Source organism: Oncorhynchus kisutch, linkage group LG17 (genome assembly GCF_002021735.2).
Source record: "Oncorhynchus kisutch isolate 150728-3 linkage group LG17, Okis_V2, whole genome shotgun sequence".
Lineage (NCBI taxonomy): Eukaryota > Metazoa > Chordata > Actinopteri > Salmoniformes > Salmonidae > Oncorhynchus > Oncorhynchus kisutch.
The window spans coordinates 64,558,583-64,578,625 of NC_034190.2; the positions used below are offsets into that span (position 1 = coordinate 64,558,583).

Genomic DNA, 20,043 nt, shown 5'->3' on the forward strand with positions numbered 1-20,043 from the left:
CTTGGAAAGCAGACTGAACCTGGTTTTCCTCTGGATTTTGCCAGTTCTAAGCTCCATTCTGTCGTCTTAATCCTGAAACTCACCAGTCCTTAACTATCACAAGCAAACACAACATGCAGCTGAGTGATACTCAGTAATGTGTTATTTGATTTACCCCAAACATACCACTTTATATTCAATGAATTATTCAGACAATTTTTATGCAGTATTACTTTGCCTTGTTGCAGGAAGCGTTCATGTTTTGTAATCTTTGTATTCTGTACAGGCTTCCTTTTCACTGTCAATTAGGTTAGTATTGTGGAGTAACAACGTTGATCCATTCCCAGTTTTATCACAGCCATTAAACTCAATTTTTAAAAAAAAAGTCACCTTTGGCCTCTTGGTGAAATCCCTGAGCAGTTTCTTCTCCGGCAGAGTTAAGGACGCCTGTATCACTGTAGTGACTGGGTGAATTGATACTCCATCCAAAGTGTAATAAGTTCTCCGTGCTCAAAGGGATATTGAATGGCATTTTTTTGACCCATCTACCAATAGGTGCCATTCTTTGCTAAGCATTGGCAAACCTCCCTGGTCTTTGTGGTTCAATCTGTGATTGAAATTCACAGCTCGACCTTACAATTATCTAAGTGTGGGGTAAAGAGGTTTTTTTTGTATGACAACCTCATGTTAAACACTTGCACAGAGTGAGTCCATGGAACTTGACTTAAACACATTTTTACTCCTGAACTTATTTAGGCTTGCCATACAAAGGGGTTGAATACTTATTGACTAAAGACATTTTATCTTTTCATTTAAATATGAAAACTTTGACAACATGGTATTGTGAGTAGGCCAGTCAGTGTTTTTTTATTTTGACCATTTTAAACTCAAGCTGTAACACAATATGGAAAAAGTCAAGGGGTATGTATACTTTCTGAAGACACTAACTCCCTGTTCTGAATAACAATCATCAATGAAAGACAAAGTGCCAAGCTTCAATGTTTTAATATAAAACAAATAAACCCACTTTAATTTAATTGGAGGGATATAGTGAGATTCAAATCCCTTCCATATGCAAAGGTAGTCTCAGGACAATCTTTTCAAGATTCTGCTTGAATAACTCAGGCCTAGTCTTGGCACCAGTCTGTTTAGCTATCATTCTACTTCTGTCATGCAAAACTTTGGCATTTGACAAGGTGTGGAATGTTAGCCTGGGTACCAGTCTGTTTAGTTAACTCAGGCCTCAATCCACTGTCTCTATGAACATGGGTGCTCTGCTGTAACCAGACAGTCTCACTCAGCAGTCTCCAAAGTGTTCCTCTAGCTCTGCCTCTCCTCCCACCGACAGATCCTCAACTGGGACAACTGACTGCCTGAGGGTCCTCGATTCTCTCCTCTTCATCATCATCCTCCTCGTCGCCCTCCTTTTCATCCACCTCTCCCCTGCTCTGTTCCATATCTGACTCCTCGTTCCCCTTTGACCCCTCTGTTCTGTGTCCCTGCCTCGTCACTCTTTTCTCCGCCCTGTCCTTCTCCACCGCAGCCCCCGCCATGGGGCACTTGTGGTCTCTGTAATACTTCTGTCGGGTGAAGCCCTTTTTGCAGGTGGCACATCGGAAACGATAGTTGTTTGTGTGGGAGCGTTGGTGCTCAAGCATGTGGGCTCTTCTGCTGAAAGCCTTCTGGCAGCACCCACATTTATAGGGCTTGATACCTTGAGACAACAGAAACAAAAGTATGGCTCTAAATGGTTTTGAATCATCACTTTAAATGGCTGTCAAGAGCTGCAACAAGGTAAATTATGTTTACAGTTGTGACTGGTATATTAATCATTTACTATCATTTATAGACAGGAAATACTCACCAGAATGAGACAGTATGTGTGCCTTCAGCTTGTCTGGTCTGTTAAACTCTTTAATGCAGCCAACATGTGTCCTGAAAGCACAAAACAATGCTTTGAATACACCAATAAAAAAAACGCAACTTTGTTACATTGATGTATCCCCAGGTTTTTATTGGAATCTTGTGGCTCAGGCTCACATATGATCTGCTAGAAAATTATACACCTCACTTACCTAAATGGACATTTGTATTTCTTAAAGGGCTCATGAATGAGCATGTGCCTCTTCACCTTGTCCTTCCTGTTGAACATGGCCTCACAAACAGAACATTGGTATGGCTTTTCTCCTGCAATGAAATGACAGTGTTACCATAAGCACAGCAGAGAGAATCGAGTGAAAGTTATTTGCACCATAGGGTAATGTGTCTGCATGCCTCACCTGAGTGGATACGAGTGTGCAGCTTGAGGTAGTGCTCTGTTTTGAAGAACTTTGTACATATCTGACATTTGAACCTTCCTCCGATACCATGTGTGGGCAGGTGCCGCCGGAAATACCTCTCACAAGGAAAAACCTGTTAAAAATAATTGCATTATTTAGAGTGACTTAATTCTAACATAGCAGCGAGTGACATCCATTTTTTCTAGACCATACCTTTTGGCAATGTGGGCAGGGGAAGTTATGTGAGGCGGTTAACAAATGCTGCTCCAAGGCCTCTTGTGTGGAGTACCGGCTTTGGCATTTCATGCACCTGAGTGTGACAGAAACACTGGTGAAACCCGTAACCATGGGGTCAAACTAAAGGCCATATAAAAACACAGAGAGAAGCTGTGAAAAGAAAGCAACTGACTGAACTTTGTAAGCATTAGTATGACCTAATTAGGAGACTGGAGTTCGTGACGCTAACCTATAGAAAGTCGTCTCCTTGCGTGGGTTCTGCTGGGGACAGAAGCAGTGGGAGTACTGGTGCACCCCCAGCTCAAACAGCGAGGGGAACACCTTGCTACACAGGTGGCAGCGGTAGGTCAACTGCTCCTGGTGCATCCGGGTGTGCTCCAGGAACAGATCCAGCTTCTGGAACGTCTGGGAACAGGTCTTCACCACACACTTATATACCTGAAACACAGCAGAAAGGAACATTAGAAGGATGAGTGGTGAGGACAGAGCTCTTAAGGAAGACATCTGACAGAATAACATTTCTATTTCAATACCTGTTCAAAGGAGAACAAAAAAGTTTTCAAAATAATATGAATACCGATTGCCCTCTGTGCTTAATAATGCTCGTGCTTCATTATTGTTCTGGGTAGATCCTTCCCTCTGGCCATGTGGACTCACCTGCTCTCCTTTGTGCTGGGTCATGTGAGATTTGAGCTGGAAGTAGGTGCTGAACTTGCCAGCACAGAACTGGCACTGGTAAGAGCTGTCGATCAGGATTATCTGCTTGGTCTGAGCCTGCTGGCCATTGTGCTTGCCGTCACCATCACCCAGGCTGTCTACATCAGTCTGGGAGTCACAGTCTCTCTCCTCAGGCTTACCTGAGGCTTCTGGACACACAATCTACATTTATAATACATACTTAGGCCCTTAATAATACATTAATTATGACATACTTCATTGATTTTGGATATTATTACCACTATGTCATCCACAAAAGGTCTGAATGGCCTATAGAGAAAAAGATTCCACAGTGAGATGATTACCTGGCTGCTCCTCCTCCTCCTCCTCATGCTGCTGTTCCTCCTGTTGCTCCATGACCTCCTCTGCACACAGTGGGACCACCTTAACTGTGATGGGCAGTTTGGACACTGTACTGGCCACGCCCGAGGGCCACACTTTGTGTGTCTGCATGTGCTTCTTCACATTAGACTTCTGGGCAAAGGCCCGGCCGCATACGATGCACTGGAAAGGCTTCTCCCCTGTATGACTGTAGAGACATCAAAGATGTCAACGCATTCAACACATATGGATATTGCTTTTCTGTTTGGGCTGAATGGTACATTTGGTTTGTTAAGCTCACCTTCTGATATGTTGCTGGAGATCAAAGTTTTTGGAGAAGACTTTGTCACAGAAATTGCACTTCAGCTTCTGCGACTTTCCTTTCATTTGTTCTGCTGAAGAGCCAATGGATATTAACAATGGACAACATTATTTTATTTAGCCAATGATGAGAAAACAATGTAAAAATATATTTGTTAGGGTCAGACCAATATGTACTGTATATTGACATTTGTTTTCAAAATCATACCCACTGCTCCATCCTGGCCTTTCTTTCCATTTTTGGGTCGTTTAGGTATGATCACTTTGTCAAACTCCTCAAGCCCAGTTAGGTTTGCAGTGATGCTGCAGGTTTTGGTCTTGGTGCCTTGCTTCCCAGGGCTGTATATTGGAGGAGTGTTGAATGACTGGCTCTCCACACACTGACTCGGGACCTGTGGGCAGAAAAAATGTATAGTGTTAGTGAACTACTGAGCCAAACTCTTTAGGAAGTTGCCCAAAGACTGCAGAGTAAAAGTCTGTCATCCTCCTCATTCTCTGCAAATCACAGATTGCATTAGTTAAAGCTCACCTGTACAGATTGGAACAGCTGCAAGCCCAAGGTGTGAATCTCTGCACTACCACTCCCAGACATTTGAGGCATTGTGCTGTAGACTTGGACCACTGAGTTGCTGATATTGGGTGGCACCTGGGAGGACAGAGGCTGAGACTGTCCGGGTGGGAGAGAGTGGGAGGACTGCTGATGGTGCTGAAGGTAGGATGCACCTGTGTGCATACTCAGGTTACTCTGAGAAGGAAAGGTAAACACCATATGCAGTGAATAAAGGAATATACTTATTGAGAAGAATAGCTTCATTCGGGATGTAAAGTTCCATTAACAATTCCGGAAAGCTTCCCATCCAAGTTAGGCAATAAGCAAGGAAATCCAGAATCCTCCAAAACGGGATTTCTGGAAAACCAGGGAATCTTGGGAAAGTTACTGGAATTGTGCAACCCTATACTCAATTGAATGAAAACAACTTACCTGAATAGGTGGCTGCATTGCTGCCATGGGTTGGTCAATGGATGTGAAGGCGGAGATGGCAGACATCAGAACATCATCGCTCACTAAAACATTGCCTTGGACCAGTGTGTGAGTAAGAGGAGATGGAGGCACTGTGATGTATGTGGATACCTGATGTGGATAGCAAAACAAAGAAAAAAGGAAGGCTGCATTATTGCATTTACATTGCAAGAGAATTATTGTTCTGGTGCATGCTATGATACTGTATGGGCTGGGAGTAAGTACAGGAGATAGGTAACTAGTTTATCTTGCCAGACTCATGGTGTGGGAAAAGACTAAGTGATCAACAACAAAAAACATCTTAGTTATCAATCAAAACCATACGTCATAAGCCAGTAGTGCTGCACCCACCTGTCTGTTGGGGGTCTGTGGCACAGAGCTAATGGAGGGCACAGGGGTGTAGGCGTTACTAGATGCCAGTGATACTGTAGACAGGGAAGGGGCATTGGACTGGCACTGCTCTCGCTTGTGGGTCATAAAGGCAGGTAATGTGTTGAACTGTTTCTTGCACTTCCCACAAAGAAAGACATCTTCATCATCTGTAGAGGACAATTGGGAATATACAGTACCTTCAGAAAGTATCCACACCCCTTGACTTTCTCCATATTTTGATTCATTACAGCCTGAATTTAAAATGGATTAAAATGTAGATGTTAAGACACTAGCCTACACACTATACCCCATAATGTCAAAGTGGAATTATGTCCCGGAGTAAAAATATGATTAACAAGTCACATAACAAGTTGCACGGACTCACTGTGTGCAATAATATTGTTTAACATGATTTTTGAATGACTACCTCATCTCTGTACCCCACACATATCTGTAAGGTCCCCCAGTCAAGCAGTGAATTTCAAACACAGATTCAACCACAAAGACCAGGGTGGTTTGCCAAAGCCTCAAAGAAACACACCTATTGGTAGATGTGTAAAAATATATATATATACACATCTCCAACATTTAATATCTTTGAGCATGGTAAAGTTATTAATTACATTTTGGATGGTGTATCAATACACCCAGTCACTACAAAGATACAGGCATCCTTCCTAACTCAGTTGCTGGAGAGAAAGGAACCCGCTCAGCCATTTAGAGTTTAATGGCTGTGATAGAAGAAAATTGAGGATGGATCAACAACATTGTAGTTACTCCACAATACAAACCCAAATGACAGAGTGAAAATATGGAAGTGTGTACAAGTAACCGAGGCGAAATGGCTAGTTAGTTAGCGGTGGTGCGCGCTAATAGCGTTTCAATCGGTGATGTCACTCGCTCTGAGACCTTGAAGTAGTTGTTCCCCTTGCTCTGCAAGGGCCGTGGCTTTTGTGGAGCGATGGGTAACAATGCTTCGAGGGTGGCTGTTGTTGATGTGTGCAGAGGGTCCCTGGTTTGAGCCCAGATAGGGGTGAGGAGAGGGACGGAAGCTATACTGTTAACATACAGAATAAAAAAATATTCCAAAACATACATCCTGTTTGCAATAGGGCACTAAAGTAAAACTGGAAAAAAAACTTGGCCAAGAAATTTACTTTGTCCTGAATACAAAGCATTATGTTTGGGGCAAATCCAACACAACGAGTACCAATCTCCATATTTTCATGGTGGTGGCTGCATCATGTAATAGGTATGCTTGTTATCGGCAAGAACTAGGGAGTTTTGTTATGCTAAAAAGAAACAGAAGAGCTAAGCACAGGCAAAATCCTAGAGGAATAGCTGGTTCAATTTACTTTCCAACAGACATTGGTAGACAATAACCTAAAATACAAGGCTAATTATAAACTGGAGATGACACTAAATGTTCCAGAGGAGCCTAGTTACAGTTTTGACTTAAAATCGTCTTGAAAATCTATGGCAAGAATTGAAAATGGATGTCTAGCAACCAACTTGGCAGAGCTTGAAGAATTTTTAAAAGAATAATGTGCAAATATTGTACAATCCAGGTGTGCAAAGCTCTTAAAGACTTGCCCAGAAGGACTCAGCTGTAAACACTGCCAAATGGGATTCTAACATGTATTGACTCTGAATACTTATGTAAAATGAGATTTCTGTATTTCATTTTCACTTTGCCATTATGGGGCATTGTGTGTAGATGAGTGAGACAAAACATATACTTTGAATTCAAGCTTTAACACAACAAAATGTGGAATCAAGAGTATGAATACTTTCTGAAGGCACTGTATCCACCCTTCCATATTTAAACTGCAATCAGTGGAGACACAGAACGGATCCTTGTTTTGAGTTACTGTAGTACCTAGTTCTCTGATCAACACAATAGAAATTGCAGTGAGACAAAAATTAAGTGGATAAAAGAGAAGTACACACCCATTGCCTGAATGGTAGATGAGCCTGAGATGTTCTGGTTGTTTGGGTCAGGGACACCTCCCTGGCCATCCAACAGAGACTGGACAGCCAGGACTGTCTGGTTGTCCATCCCTAGAAGAGAATAATAGATCTGGAGGTCAGAACGGTGCAGATCATGGTGATGATATACCATAGTACGACAGGAACAAAATAAAATAGGATTGGTGCGCTACTGCTATTTTGACAACAAGCAGCCTCTCAGTGGGTTGAAGCTAGCGCAAGTGGCTGTTGTTTCAATGCGACATACTCCCTCTTCTCAAAAAATCCCCAAACAAAAGAAATAGCTATACATTACCATTAGCAAATTTAAAGAACAAATGCAAAATTATCCAAATTTACTCAACGAAATGATAACTAGCTAGCTCTCTGGCATCGATTATTATAATACAAATTGTGCTTTACCATATTACACTACCATAATTACACCTCCCAGATAACCCCAAATAACCTCACTTTTTCGAGAAAAAGTTGTCTTACAACACATTCATATGTTGTTAAATTAAAAGCGTGGTATATGATCAACGTGTCGATACCTTCCAGGACTTCAAATATAGCCTGCGCCATCTTGTAGTTCTTCTGTGTGTAGGCTTTCGATGAATATGACTGCGTAGCCGATAACGTTATGTAGGCGGATTCTCTCTGCCCAACAGCTGGTCCAGGGCCAGTTTCAACAGTTTTTGTCATGTTTTTGGTTTTTGGATTCGGGTAGGAAAGGCTGATCCCAAGTCAGACGTTAACTCATTCATCACCCCTCTCGATTTTCTTCACAAAATAGTTACCAAAGAATAAGCTAATCAAATCACTTATGACATATTCAAAGGTATACTTTCTCACAGTTTATCTATTAGCCAAAAACATGTTTTCCCATTCATAACAATGAAAAGCGTGGCATCACAGAGAGTGACATTTCATGGGAGCCAATGACAAGTCTCGGAAATTCTGACGTTAGAGGGAATCATTCGCCCAACCAATTGAAATCGTGATTTTCATGCACGTGCATGTTTCGCGGCAAAAATATTTGGCGCGTAAACCTCAACACTTGTTCTGATCAGCTGGAACAATAACAACAATAACACAGTCGGTTTGGCGCTCAGATTATAACTTTTATGGATGGAATTCAGTCAAGGTGATCAACAAGATGATCCATATAATTTGTTTATAGGATATGTAGATTTTTTGTGGGGGAATTATTTGCCATTATTTCGGTTTTTGTCGGATTGGTTCCTCGGTATGCTGACCAAACGAGATGGTGAAGAACTGAGTTGGCTGGTAACGTTACTGCAGCAAGCTAGCTAGCATTCTAAGGTGCCCTAATTGTCATTTGAAAGGATGCGTAATAAATCCAGTTATTCGTCCAAGGTAGCTGAACTAAAAGTTCAGGTTAGTGCAATATTGCGTTAGGAAGAATACAAACTATTTAGGTTCCTGATTTGTTTGTAGCTAATATGTTGCTGGTACATTTAGTCTGAAACTGAATTGGCTTGTGTCTTCTGTCCCATCCTAACCCTGAAGCGAACACAACCACTTTTCTTGGCTAACAATACCAGCTAGGTAGCTAACTAGAGTAGCTAAGTTTTTCTAGGTCGTTGCAGTATTCAAGGAACTCTGCTTGCTAGCAACACAGTAAGCAAATGATGAGTTGTGTTTACAAACTGTACCAAACGAACGTTATTTTGATGTCAACCAACGTTAGGTAGCGAATTAGCAATTAACAAAGGGAAAGTAGTTGATAGATGTGGCCAGGCCTCACCGCACTCTCATTGTAAAGATGAAAACAATAGATTGCAGAGAAAAGCTAGCAGCGAGTTAGCACGCTAGCTAACATTGATGCATGTTTATTTCACTTTTGTAAACTATAGATCAATTATTCAATATAATGATTTATCTTGTATAGCTACGGACTGTAACTACAGTCTGCAGCTGTCAGAAAGCGCAACAACTGTCTCTAAGGTTATTTTATAGCTGGCTAATTGTGAGGAAGCATTACCATGCATTTTTGATTTTGTGAGTTTTAGTTGTTGAAGCTTGACTGTCAGTAAGCTAATGTTAATATTAGACATGCTTAACCTCAGTATTTGTAAACTAACTCTTCTAATACGTTTGCACTATTATTCTCCCAAATTAGAGATGACTTGTGTCAGAAGGTGCTGAAAGTAGCATATCAAGCCTTTGGACTTGAATTCTGCCACAAAAGACAATTTAGGGGACTATAGAGCACCCCGGCTGTGTGTGCCATGTCAGAGGCACTCGTATCAGGTCAGACGTCGGAGGATCTTTTGGCAGACTTTGAGTCTCTTTTGAATGCTGGGAGTATTGACCTATCAGAGAACCACCAGATAGTCATAATTTCTACCCCCAGCAATGTGGGCTTAAACTCAGCTGTACCCAGCAACACTGGAGAGATCCTCCTGTTCGCGACCCCCCAAGGCCCTGCGGATGTGGTCCAGGACCAGCGACGGCCAACTCTGGGACGACCTCCGGTAGGTAGCTAGTTGACCATTTTCATATGGGTATTGGCTGGGGTGGGAATATGATGTAAAGTTATCCCTGTACAATGACTACAGAAAGTGTGCCTGTGTGAGAAAGAATGATCTGTAGCATCCACACTAACTTTTTACCTTTAACTTGTTTCAGGTGAAGAGGAAGCTGGACTTGGACAGTGATCACCAGTATGTCAGCACCTCTCGCCCACCTTCTCTTGGGAGGGCCCCAACGTCCACACCAGCACCACCCAGAGGTACAGACCCCCGGTTCACAATTCAAATATAACTATTCATTTGAATTCAGTTGAAACTATTGTAATTTTGGCCAAAGACAATAAATAAAAGTATTTTCATTATTGTGTCCCGCTCTCAGTTCCAAAGCCTTCGACAGAGAAGTCTCGCTATGACACATCTTTGAACCTGACCACCAAGCGCTTCTTAGACCTGCTAGCCCAGTCTCCTGACGGGGTGGTGGACCTCAACTGGGCCTCACAGGTCCTGGAAGTGCAGAAGAGACGCATCTATGACATCACCAATGTCTTGGAGGGTATCCAGCTCATCTCCAAGAAATCAAAGAACAACATACAATGGCTGTAAGTCTGGATTCTCGTACTGTACAGTATGACAATATCAAAATTGTGTTCTGGCCTTTCTGGCTTATAATCCTTATTGTGCGTGCCTCTACAGATATTATTCAATACATACAATACACCATCATCAGTGATTCCACAGGATATGTGTATTAGCTATAAAAAAAACATTATCCTAACATTCTGTTTGTCACAGGGGGAACCGCATTGATGGAGCGTCTGATTCCCGTTACCAGGACCTACAGAAAGAGGTCTCTGATTTGACACAGGCTGAGGAGAAACTGGATGAGCTTATTACCAAGTGTAACCTCCAGCTCAGACTCCTCACTGAGGATACCCAGAACAAGAAATATCCTTTTGTGTCTTGTCTGTCTTTCTGTTTGTGTTTCTGTGCTTTTTCTATCTACTGTATGTATTTGAATATGCATTATAGGTCAGTGTCTTTCCTTTAACATAATTGCACGCTGGGTTATTTGATGTGCCAGGATCTACGGAAGTCTTTTGACTCTCCTGACCAGCTGGTGATGGTCATCAGAGCCCCTCCAGAGACTCAGATGCAAGTGTCAGAGCCCAGTGAGGTATGTGGGAGGATAATAGACCAATGGACGCTTGCTCAAGACTCTCTTCTGGACCAAATACTGTATTCCAGCTAATGTGGTTTACATACCAACCACAACTATTGAATTGTATCCTCTCTGTTTCAATAAATTATTCCTTTGTTGTCTTCTGGCAGGGCTATCAGGTCTCCCTGAAGAGCACCCAGGGTCCCATTGATGTCTTCCTGTGTCCAGAGGACATTTCTGGTGTCTGCAGCCCAGTGACAGGCATCAGCCCTTCTAAAGCCACATACCAGATAATGCCCCAGCCTGCAGAACAACCACAGTGCAGTTCCACACAGGAAATGACATCGTCAACAGCTGCGTCCCAACAGAACTCCTCTCCACTGCCATTGGTTCGTGAAGCGGGTAAGCTGCTCTCACTAGTGTCACACTGTCACCCTGATAGGTTCAAGAATGTCAGGGATTTCTTTCAAGAAATCCATTAAAGCACAACTCAAGGCAATAAACAACCTATCTGATAGAAAACAGCTCATGGGAATCAATATTGGTCAGAAACACAAGGTGAGACAGACTACCCAGCAGCGTAGCGTATTGTACTTTGTTTACATAAGACAACACGTCACATTTTTTTACTTGAGAAATACTGCACCAAACACCTTAGGTAGATTTAAATTGCCCGACCAAAACCTATGCAATAATGTCAGTTAATTACAGATTTCTTGAGTTGTCTTACAGTGCATTTAGTTACTTTACAGCCTTATTCCCGTTACCAGGACCGTACAGCCTTATTCCCGTTACCAGGACCTTACAGCCTATTTCCCATTACCATTCCTAAAATTGAATATTATTTTTTTTCCCCTCATCAATGCCCCAAAATGACAAAGCAAAAACAGGTTTTTAGAAATGTTTGCAAATGTATAAAAAATGCAAAACTGAAATACCTTATTTACATAAGCATGAGCATGAGCATTTGCTATGAGACTCGAAATTGAGCTCAGTTGCATCCTGTTTCCTTTGATCATCCATGAGATGTTTCTATAACTTGATTGGAGTTCACCTGTGGTAAATTCAATTGATTGGACATGACTTGGAAAGGCACACACTGGTCTATGATCCCACAGTTAACAGTGCATGTCAGAGCAAAAACCAAGCCATGAGGTCAAAGGAATTGTTCGTAGAGCTCAGAGACAGGATTGTGTCGACTCACAATTCTGGGGAATGGTACCAAAAAAACGTCTGCAGCATTGAAGTTTTCCAAGAACAGTGGCCTCCATCATTATTAAATGACTCTTCCTAGAGCTGTCCGCCCAGCCAAACTGAGCAATCGGGGGAAAAGGGCCTTGATCAGGGAGGTGACCAAGAACCCAATGGTCACTCTGAGCTCCAGAATTCCTCTGTGCAGATGGGACAACCTTTGTGTAGCACAACCATCTCTGTAGCACTCCACCAATCAGGCCTTTCTGGTAGAGTGGCCAGACGGAAGCCACTCCTCAGTAAAAGGCACATGACGGCCCGCTTGGAGTTTGCCAAAAGGCACCTAAAGGACTCTGACCGTGAAAAACAAGACTCTCTGGTCTGATGAAACCAAGATGAAACTATTTGGCCTAAATGCCAAGCGTCACGTCTGGAGGAAACCTGGCACGATCCCTACGGTGAAGCGTGATGGTGGCAGCATCATGCTGTGGTGATGTTTTTCAGCGGCAGGTGCTGGAAGACAAGTTGGGAAAGATGAACGGAGCAAAGTACAGAGAGATCCTTGATGACAACCTATTCCAGAGTGCTCAGGACCTTAGACCGGGGCAAAGGTTCACCTTCCAACAGGACAACGACCCTAAGCACATAGCCAACATGACGCAGGAGTGGCTTCGGGGCAAGTCTATGAATGTCCTTGAATGGTCTAGCCAGAGCCTGTACTTGAACCCGATCTAACATCTTTGGAGAGACCTGAAAATAAGTGTGCAGCGACGCTCCCCATCCAACCTGACAGAGCTTGAGAGGATCTGCAGAGAGGAATGGGAGAAACTCCCCAAACACAGGTGGGCCAAGTGTGTAGCGTCCTACCCAAGAAGACTCAAGGCTGTAATCTCTGCCAAAGGTGCTTCAACAAAGAACTGAGTAAAGTGTCTGAATACTTATGTAAATGTGGTTTTTCAGTTTTATTTTGAATACATTTTCTGTAGATTTGAGGGACGACGACTATTAAATCAACTTTAGAATAGGGCTGTAACAAAATGTGGAAAAAGTCAAGGCATCTGAATACTTTCCAAATGCACTGTCGATTCATTCAGACTATTTTGAGGAAGTGATACTGGCTTTGTTCCTATTGTGTCTCATGGGGGACACACATCAGTAACTGCCACATCGAACCACACCCCCAAAGACTGAAATCTTGTTTTCCTTAATAAGCAACAGAGAAACCCATACAGAATCGGTGCATTCAGTCGCTCTTTAACATCCCTCAATGGCTATTGGCCGTGGTCACTAAAACTGCATTTCCATTTTTATTTTTTATTTTTTGTATTTTTTTACAGGAGCAGTCCTGGAATGTTACCCGTTCACTAACTTGGGAGTGCTGCCAGAATTTGACCTTTCACCTTTGTCATCCTCTGACTTCCTCAGTGGGGAGGGCCTTGGTAACCCACTGGATGGGTTCATCAACCTGTCCCCTCCACAAAGCCACAGCTACCACTTTGGCCTAGAGGAGCATGAGGGCATCACTGAACTGTTTGACTCTGACTTTGGAGACTTCACCCCACTAGAGTTGGGATGGAGAGAAACACCCACAGAACAAGAATGAGGTTGTATCTCTATGGAAACACCCAATACACACCCTTTTCCCCTCAGAAATGTATTCCCATGTGGCTATAATACAGAATTGTACAGCACAGACAGTAATGGCACTTAAGTCGTCTAGTAAGAGGTTAGCTTTAGATGGCTATTTAATTTATTTCTATACAGATAATGTTTTTGTACCAATAATGTTTTTTTTTTCTCCCCTAAGTGGCTTGAGAAGGTGTACTTGTGGGATATGGACTTATCAGCTTGGAAGCTAATACTGAATTTGTTAGGTAGGCATTTTTGCCATAGTCTCAGGTGTAAGGAAGAGTCAGACTTTTCCACTAAGAGTTGGGTTTCAGATGCATTTTAAGAAGTCTTACAGTATGTTGGCCAATGGTAATGGCAGGATATAGCCTATGTAGGTTAAGAGACCTTTTATAGATGAAGTTTGGGATGGGGGTTGGGATGTCATGCCTTAAAGCAGTGGTTCTCATTCCTGGTCCTGGGAACCCAAAGGGGTGCACATTTTTGTTTTTGCCCTAGCACTACACACCTGATTCAAATCATCAAATCCTGGTCCCCAGGACCGTTTTTGTGCATCTCTGAGCGATGTTCTATCGATTCCTGGGGTCCTTTCATGTTTTCATGTCTATCTAAGCTATTGTCTTTTCAATCTTGAGATGCACAAAAACACTTACATTCAAAATGGGCAAACATTTCCTTTAACATTGATTAGATCTGTTTGGTAATATAATTACCAATAAGAAAATATTATCTCTTTTAAAACCTGTCCATATTGGTCTACAGTTTGAATATATTGTTTTACCAGGCTTTACATTTGGTTGATTTGTCAGTCATACATTATATCACAGTTTGTCATTATCATGAACCTTATCACAGCTCCTTTTCTGCAGGTCTTATGCGGTGCCTTACAACAACAACATAAAAGTGTTGGATGGATGCAATTCAGGTGTTATTCTGTGTCTATAATTGAGGTTTTTGAATGAAAGTGTTAGATTTGAATTTCCTAACAGTAAATTGTGGATTACTACTATTTGGGGCTGTCAGGCGACTTACTTTACTTGAGAATTCAGCCACTGTGTTAAAAGTGCTTAAGGGAATTTAACTCTGCAGTCAATTTCACATTGTTCAGCACTTTGTTTTGTAACAACATTACAAAATGAGCTTTTTTTTCCACAAATTCAGTGGTGAAAAGAATAACTTGTACCAATCCGAGTTTATCAAGCATGTCTTTTGTATCAAATGTGTTTTTTGAAGAATTAAAACATTGCTATATGGGGTAGTTGATGATGATAAAAATAAGGTGAAAACAAACTGAGTTCCATTAGTGTAAAACAGATATTTCTATCCATCCCGTTGATTAATAAGTGAAAGACGGACCATTTATGACTGTCGGGCAAGTTGAACCTGCGTATATTTTTACAAACAAAATACAAAGAATTCCAATACTGATCTTTCTGATTGGCCAGGTCGATGAACATGCACAATACTGTCTTTAATCAATGGCGGGTATGGTATCGTTTCGGACCTTGAGCGTTGCTGAGGTGCACCCATGAGCAGCTCGGAAACCAGATTGCGTAGCGGAGAAGGTATGGTGGGATTCAAAACGGTTTGTTAACTTGGCATTTGAAGATTTTAGAAAGGCAGGGTAGGATGGATACAGGTCTGTAACAGTTTGGGTCTAGAGTGTCTCCCCCTTTGAAGAGAGGGGATGACCGTGGCAGCTTTCCAATCTTTGGGGATCTCAGATGATACGAAAGAGAGGTTAAACAGGCTAGTAATAGGAGTTGCAACAATTGCGGCGGATAATTCTCGGCTTGGGTTATTGTTTTGGTGGAAGATCCAGGACCAGTGGAAGCTTAATTTGCTTCCACTGTTCATGGGGCCCTTAAGGTCAACAAACATCATGAACTTTACCCTGTACCAGGACATTTTATCCAAAATTCTGGTAGCCACTGCCAGGAGTCTGAAACTTGGCCGCAAGAGGATTTTCCAACAATACGATAACCCCAAGCACACATCAATATCCACAAAAACATGTTTTTTTTTGACCCAAAGTCAACATTTTGCAATGGTCATCTCAGTCTCTGGACTTGAACCCCATTGAAAACCTGCGGTTTGAATTGAAGAGGGCAGTCCATAAGAGCAGACAAAGGATATCAAGGATCTGGAAAGATTCTGAGGAATGGTGTAAGATCCTTCCAAATGTGTTCTCTAAATGTATACATTTTTAGAAAAAGGCTCAGTGCAGTTATTCTCTCAAGGTGAGTTATTGAAAGGTATTGAAAATAGGTGGCAATCATTTTTTACCCCTCTTTGAGAGAGAAAAACATTACTTGTTAAACAAAATGCCTTGTAGCTCAGTATTTGTATTATTTTATACAGTCTTTTCTGCTTATCTTTATCAAGGTTGCCAATAATTCTGGACCTCGTTGTATATGGCAATATATGGCACTTCTGTGTGTACATAACTCATTTACATTTTTGGGTAAATTATCATTAAAATCAGGCAAGCAAAAAAAAAATCCTGATTTGCTTGATCGGCAAGTGCCTTTCATAATTTAATCTCAATCCCTGGTTTAAGATATACATAATTGAAATGTCACTGAGTTTTAATGTGTTCTTTTACTTCACTGAGTGTACAAAACATTAAGAACAGCATCCTAATTTGAGTTGCACTCCCTTTTGCCCTCAGAACAGCCTAAATTTGTCGGGCATGGACTCTACAAGGTGTCAAAAGTGTTCCAAAGGGATGCTGGCCCATGTTGACTCCAATGTTGAGTCCAATGCTTCCCACAGTTGTGTCAAGTTGCCTGGATGTCCTTTGGGTGGTGGACCATTCTTGACACACATGGGGGAAACTGTTGAGTGTGAAAGATGCAGCACCATTCCTGTTCCTGACACACTCAAACCGGTGCGCCTGGCACCTACTACCATATCCCTCACTTAAATATTTTGTCTTACCCATTCACCCTCTGAATGGCACACTTTCACAATCCGTGTCTCAAGGCTTAAAAATCCTTCTTTAACCTGTCTCCTCGTCTTCATCTACACTGATGGAAGTGGATTTAACAAGGGACATCAAAAAGGGATCATAGCTTTCACCTGGATTCACCTGGTCTCTCTATATCATGGAAAGAGACAGTGTTCCGAATGGTCAGTGTATATGTCATGTATTGGTGGATTCTCCATTGTTGAGCGGCCTGACTTCTAAGGTGTAATGTTTGCGCCAAGCCAACAAAATGCTCATCACATACAGCACCAAGTTTGGGAACAACTGTAACCTCTCTCTGTGTGTCTCCTCTTCCTCCTGCATTGCAGCCTGCCTTATATACATGATAATAATATTGAATTGTCTTTATATTTAAATTCTTTATATTTTAGGTCCCACGTGCTGTTCCAACACAAAGTGCGTTCTAACAGTGTAAAAGGCCCTTAGTTTACCCATTTCAAGAGAAACAAGTTATTAATGTATTTGATAAGATTAAAGATTCTCTCAGGGGACCCTATTTAAATTTCAGGGGACCCCACATGGGTCCCTTACCCCAAGTTTGGGAAGCACTGTACTACTAGCCTCGCTCTCTGTCTCCTTTCCCTACTGCATTGCAGGCTACCTCACCATTGTCTGTCTCACTATTCTCTTTAAAGCAAGGTTATTTTGTTATGAGAACTTATCTAGCCTATCTTTTGTTAATATTATAGTTAGCTTTGAAAAGGCTTTTGATAAAGTATGACTGGTATGTACGTATATATAAATGCCTGGAATATAACAATTTGTACAATTGGTGAAAAATAGTAAATAATGAAAGAAAGTATTAAGAGGAGTTAAACAAGGTTGTATACTATCGGCATATCTATTTGAAATATTAGCTATTAAAATCAGATCTAACAACAATATCAAGGGGCTAGAAATCATGTTCTCTTTCAAATCCACAATTAGAATCCCTCCACTGCCTCAATAATGATTTAGATAATTTTTCTATTTCTATTACAATCAAATTATGATCTGTGTACTATATTGCGTATTCAATCACAAAAAAATACAACTTTTACATTACTGTGTAGTTTTCCAATAAAATGGTCTGACGGTGAAGTGGAAATACTAAAATCAAATCAAACTTTATTTATCACATGCGCCGAATACAACAAGTGTAGCCCTTACCGTGAAATGCTTACTTAGAAGCCTTTAACCAACAGTGCCGTTCAAGAAGTGTTAAGAAAATATTTACCAAATAAACTAAAGTAAAAAAGAATAAAGAGTAACACAATAACATAACAATAACGAGGCTATATACAGGGGGTACCGGTTCCGAGTCAGTGTGCAGGGGTACAGGTTAGAGGTCATTTGTACATGTAGTTAGGGGTGAAGTGACGATGCATAGATAATAAACAGTGAGTAGCAGCAGAGTACAAAACAAAAGGGGGGGGGGGGCAGTGTAATAGTCTGGTGGCCATTTGATTAATTGTTCAGCCGTCTTATGATTTGGGGGTAGAACCTGTTAAGGAGCCTTTTCGTCCTAGACTTGTAGTCCGTAACAGTTTTCAAGCCCTGCCACATCTGACGAGAGGCAGAGCTGGTGTAGTTGGATTCAATCTTAATCCTGTATTGATGCTTTGCTTGTTTGATGGTTCGTCTGAGGGCATAGTGGGATTTATTTTATAGGCGTCCGGATTAGTGTCCTGCTCCATGAAAGCGGCAGCTCTAGCCTTTAGCTCGATGCGGATGTTGCCTGTAATCCATGACTTCTGGTTGGGATTTGAACGTACCGTCACTGTGGGGATGACGTTGTTGATGTACTGATTGATGAAGCCGATGACTGAGGTGGTATACTCCTCAATGCCATTGGCTGAATCCCGGAACATATTCCTGTGCTAGCAAAACAGTCCTGTAGCGTAGCATCCGCATCATCTGACCACTTCCGTATTGAACAAGTCACTGGTATTTCCTGCTTGTAAGCAGGAGGATAGAATTCTGGTCAGATTTGCCAAATGGAGGGCGGGGGAGAGCTTTGTATGCATCTCTGTGTATGGAGTAAAGGTGGTCTAGAGTTTTTTTCCCTCTGGTTGCACATGTGACATGTTGGTAAAAATTTGGTGAACTGATTTAAGTTTGCCTGCATTAAAGTCCCCGGCCGCTTCTGAGTGAGCATTTTCTTGTTTGCTTATGCCCTTATAGAGTTGGTTGAGTGCGGTCTTAGTGCCAGCATCGGTCTGTGGTGGTAAATAGATTGCTACGAATAATATAGATAAGAACTCTCTTGGTAGATAGTGTGGTCTACAGCTTATCATAAGGTACTCTACATCAAGCGAGCAATGCCCCGAGACTTCTTTAATATTGGACATTACGCACCAGCTGTTATTGACAAAAAGACACACATCCCACCCCTCGTCTTACCAGACCTAGCTTCTCTGTTCTGCCGGTGCATTGAAAATCCCTCCAGCTCTATATTATCCATGTCGTCGTTCAGCCACGACTCAGTGAAACATAAGATATTACAGTTCTTAATGTCCCGTTGTTAGGATAACCGTAATCGTAGGTCATCAATTCTATTTTCCAATGATTGCATGTTAGCAAGTAGAATTAATGTCAGTGGAAGTTTAATCGCTCGCCTACGGATTCTCAAAAGGCAGTCTGATCTGCGGACTCTTTTCCTCTGTCTTTTCTTCACGCAAATGACGGGTATCTGGGCCTGTTCCCGGGAGAGCAGTATATCTTTCTCGTCGGACTCGTTAAAGGAAAAAGCTTCTTCCAGTTCGTTGTGAATAATCCCAGTTGAGAAGATATTTTCGGTCATAAGAGATGGTAGCAGCAACATTATGTTCAAAATAAGTAGTAAGTTAAAAGAAGTTACAAACAATGCAAAAAACACTAACAAAATAGCACAATTGTTTACAGGCATGTAAAACGTCAGCCATCCTCTTCAGCGCAATCTTAATCTCTAGGTAATCATATCCCAAAATAAATAAATAATCTCTCTACAATACATTTTAATAGAAAGTTATCACAAATAGATACAATCTTGCTACCATGGAAATTAAAATACCTGTCTGTTTTTCAGTTTACCTATTTGCTTGTGGCCCTGTCTACAGCTAAATACTTGTTTTCTTAATTATATGAGCTAAAAATATAACATTTTATTTGTAATGGCAAGCCAGACTAAATTAAACAGGCCTATTTATATGACGAACATGAAACATGTTATCTTTCATTTACAATCTTTTGAAACTATGAGAATAGAAAGGTTCAGGACTTTTGTGAAACTTCACAGCACAGTTGAAAAATATATCTGTCTGGACAATTGTTCCTTTATGATCTAGCCAGGTCATTACATTGGTGTCAGAATTTAAAATGTAGATAAAAGTTAGCCAGCTAGC

At 41.5% G+C, this 20,043-nt stretch overlaps 2 protein-coding genes across 6 annotated transcripts; one reads left to right on the forward strand and one right to left on the reverse strand.

Annotated features, from left to right (window-relative positions):
- Nucleotides 1–818: 818 nt before the first annotated feature.
- LOC109908097 (zinc finger protein 341) lies at nt 819–7,889 on the reverse strand. 4 transcript variants are annotated; one of them, XM_020506553.2, is made up of 15 exons: nt 7,770–7,889; nt 7,198–7,308; nt 5,227–5,414; nt 4,837–4,986; nt 4,384–4,599; nt 4,063–4,246; nt 3,835–3,925; nt 3,518–3,741; nt 3,153–3,361; nt 2,725–2,933; nt 2,472–2,568; nt 2,259–2,391; nt 2,055–2,166; nt 1,844–1,914; nt 819–1,693 (listed from the first exon to the last, which is right to left on the reverse strand). In XM_020506553.2, exons 1-15 carry the CDS (start codon nt 7,798–7,800, stop codon nt 1,332–1,334), a joined length of 2,388 nt encoding a protein of 795 aa, XP_020362142.1. In that variant the 5' UTR covers nt 7,801–7,889; the 3' UTR covers nt 819–1,331. The 4 variants fall into 4 exon arrangements, with proteins under 4 accessions (XP_020362142.1, XP_020362143.1, XP_020362140.1 ...); XM_020506554.2 differs by having other exon boundaries at nt 3,153–3,358; nt 3,835–3,928; XM_020506551.2 differs by having other exon boundaries at nt 3,835–3,928.
- Nucleotides 7,890–8,240: 351 nt separating this feature from the next.
- On the forward strand, nt 8,241–14,950 carry LOC109908098 (transcription factor E2F1). Of its 2 annotated transcripts, none has more exons than XM_020506558.2 (8): nt 8,241–8,362; nt 9,362–9,716; nt 9,871–9,973; nt 10,093–10,312; nt 10,506–10,658; nt 10,773–10,887; nt 11,043–11,274; nt 13,401–14,950. In XM_020506558.2, the coding sequence occupies exons 2-8, from the start codon at nt 9,471–9,473 to the stop codon at nt 13,664–13,666; spliced, it is 1,335 nt and encodes a 444-aa protein (XP_020362147.1). In that variant the 5' UTR covers nt 8,241–8,362; nt 9,362–9,470; the 3' UTR covers nt 13,667–14,950. The 2 variants fall into 2 exon arrangements, with proteins under 2 accessions (XP_020362147.1, XP_020362146.1); XM_020506557.2 differs by having other exon boundaries at nt 8,267–8,505.
- The last annotated feature ends 5,093 nt before the right edge of the window (nt 14,951–20,043 follow it).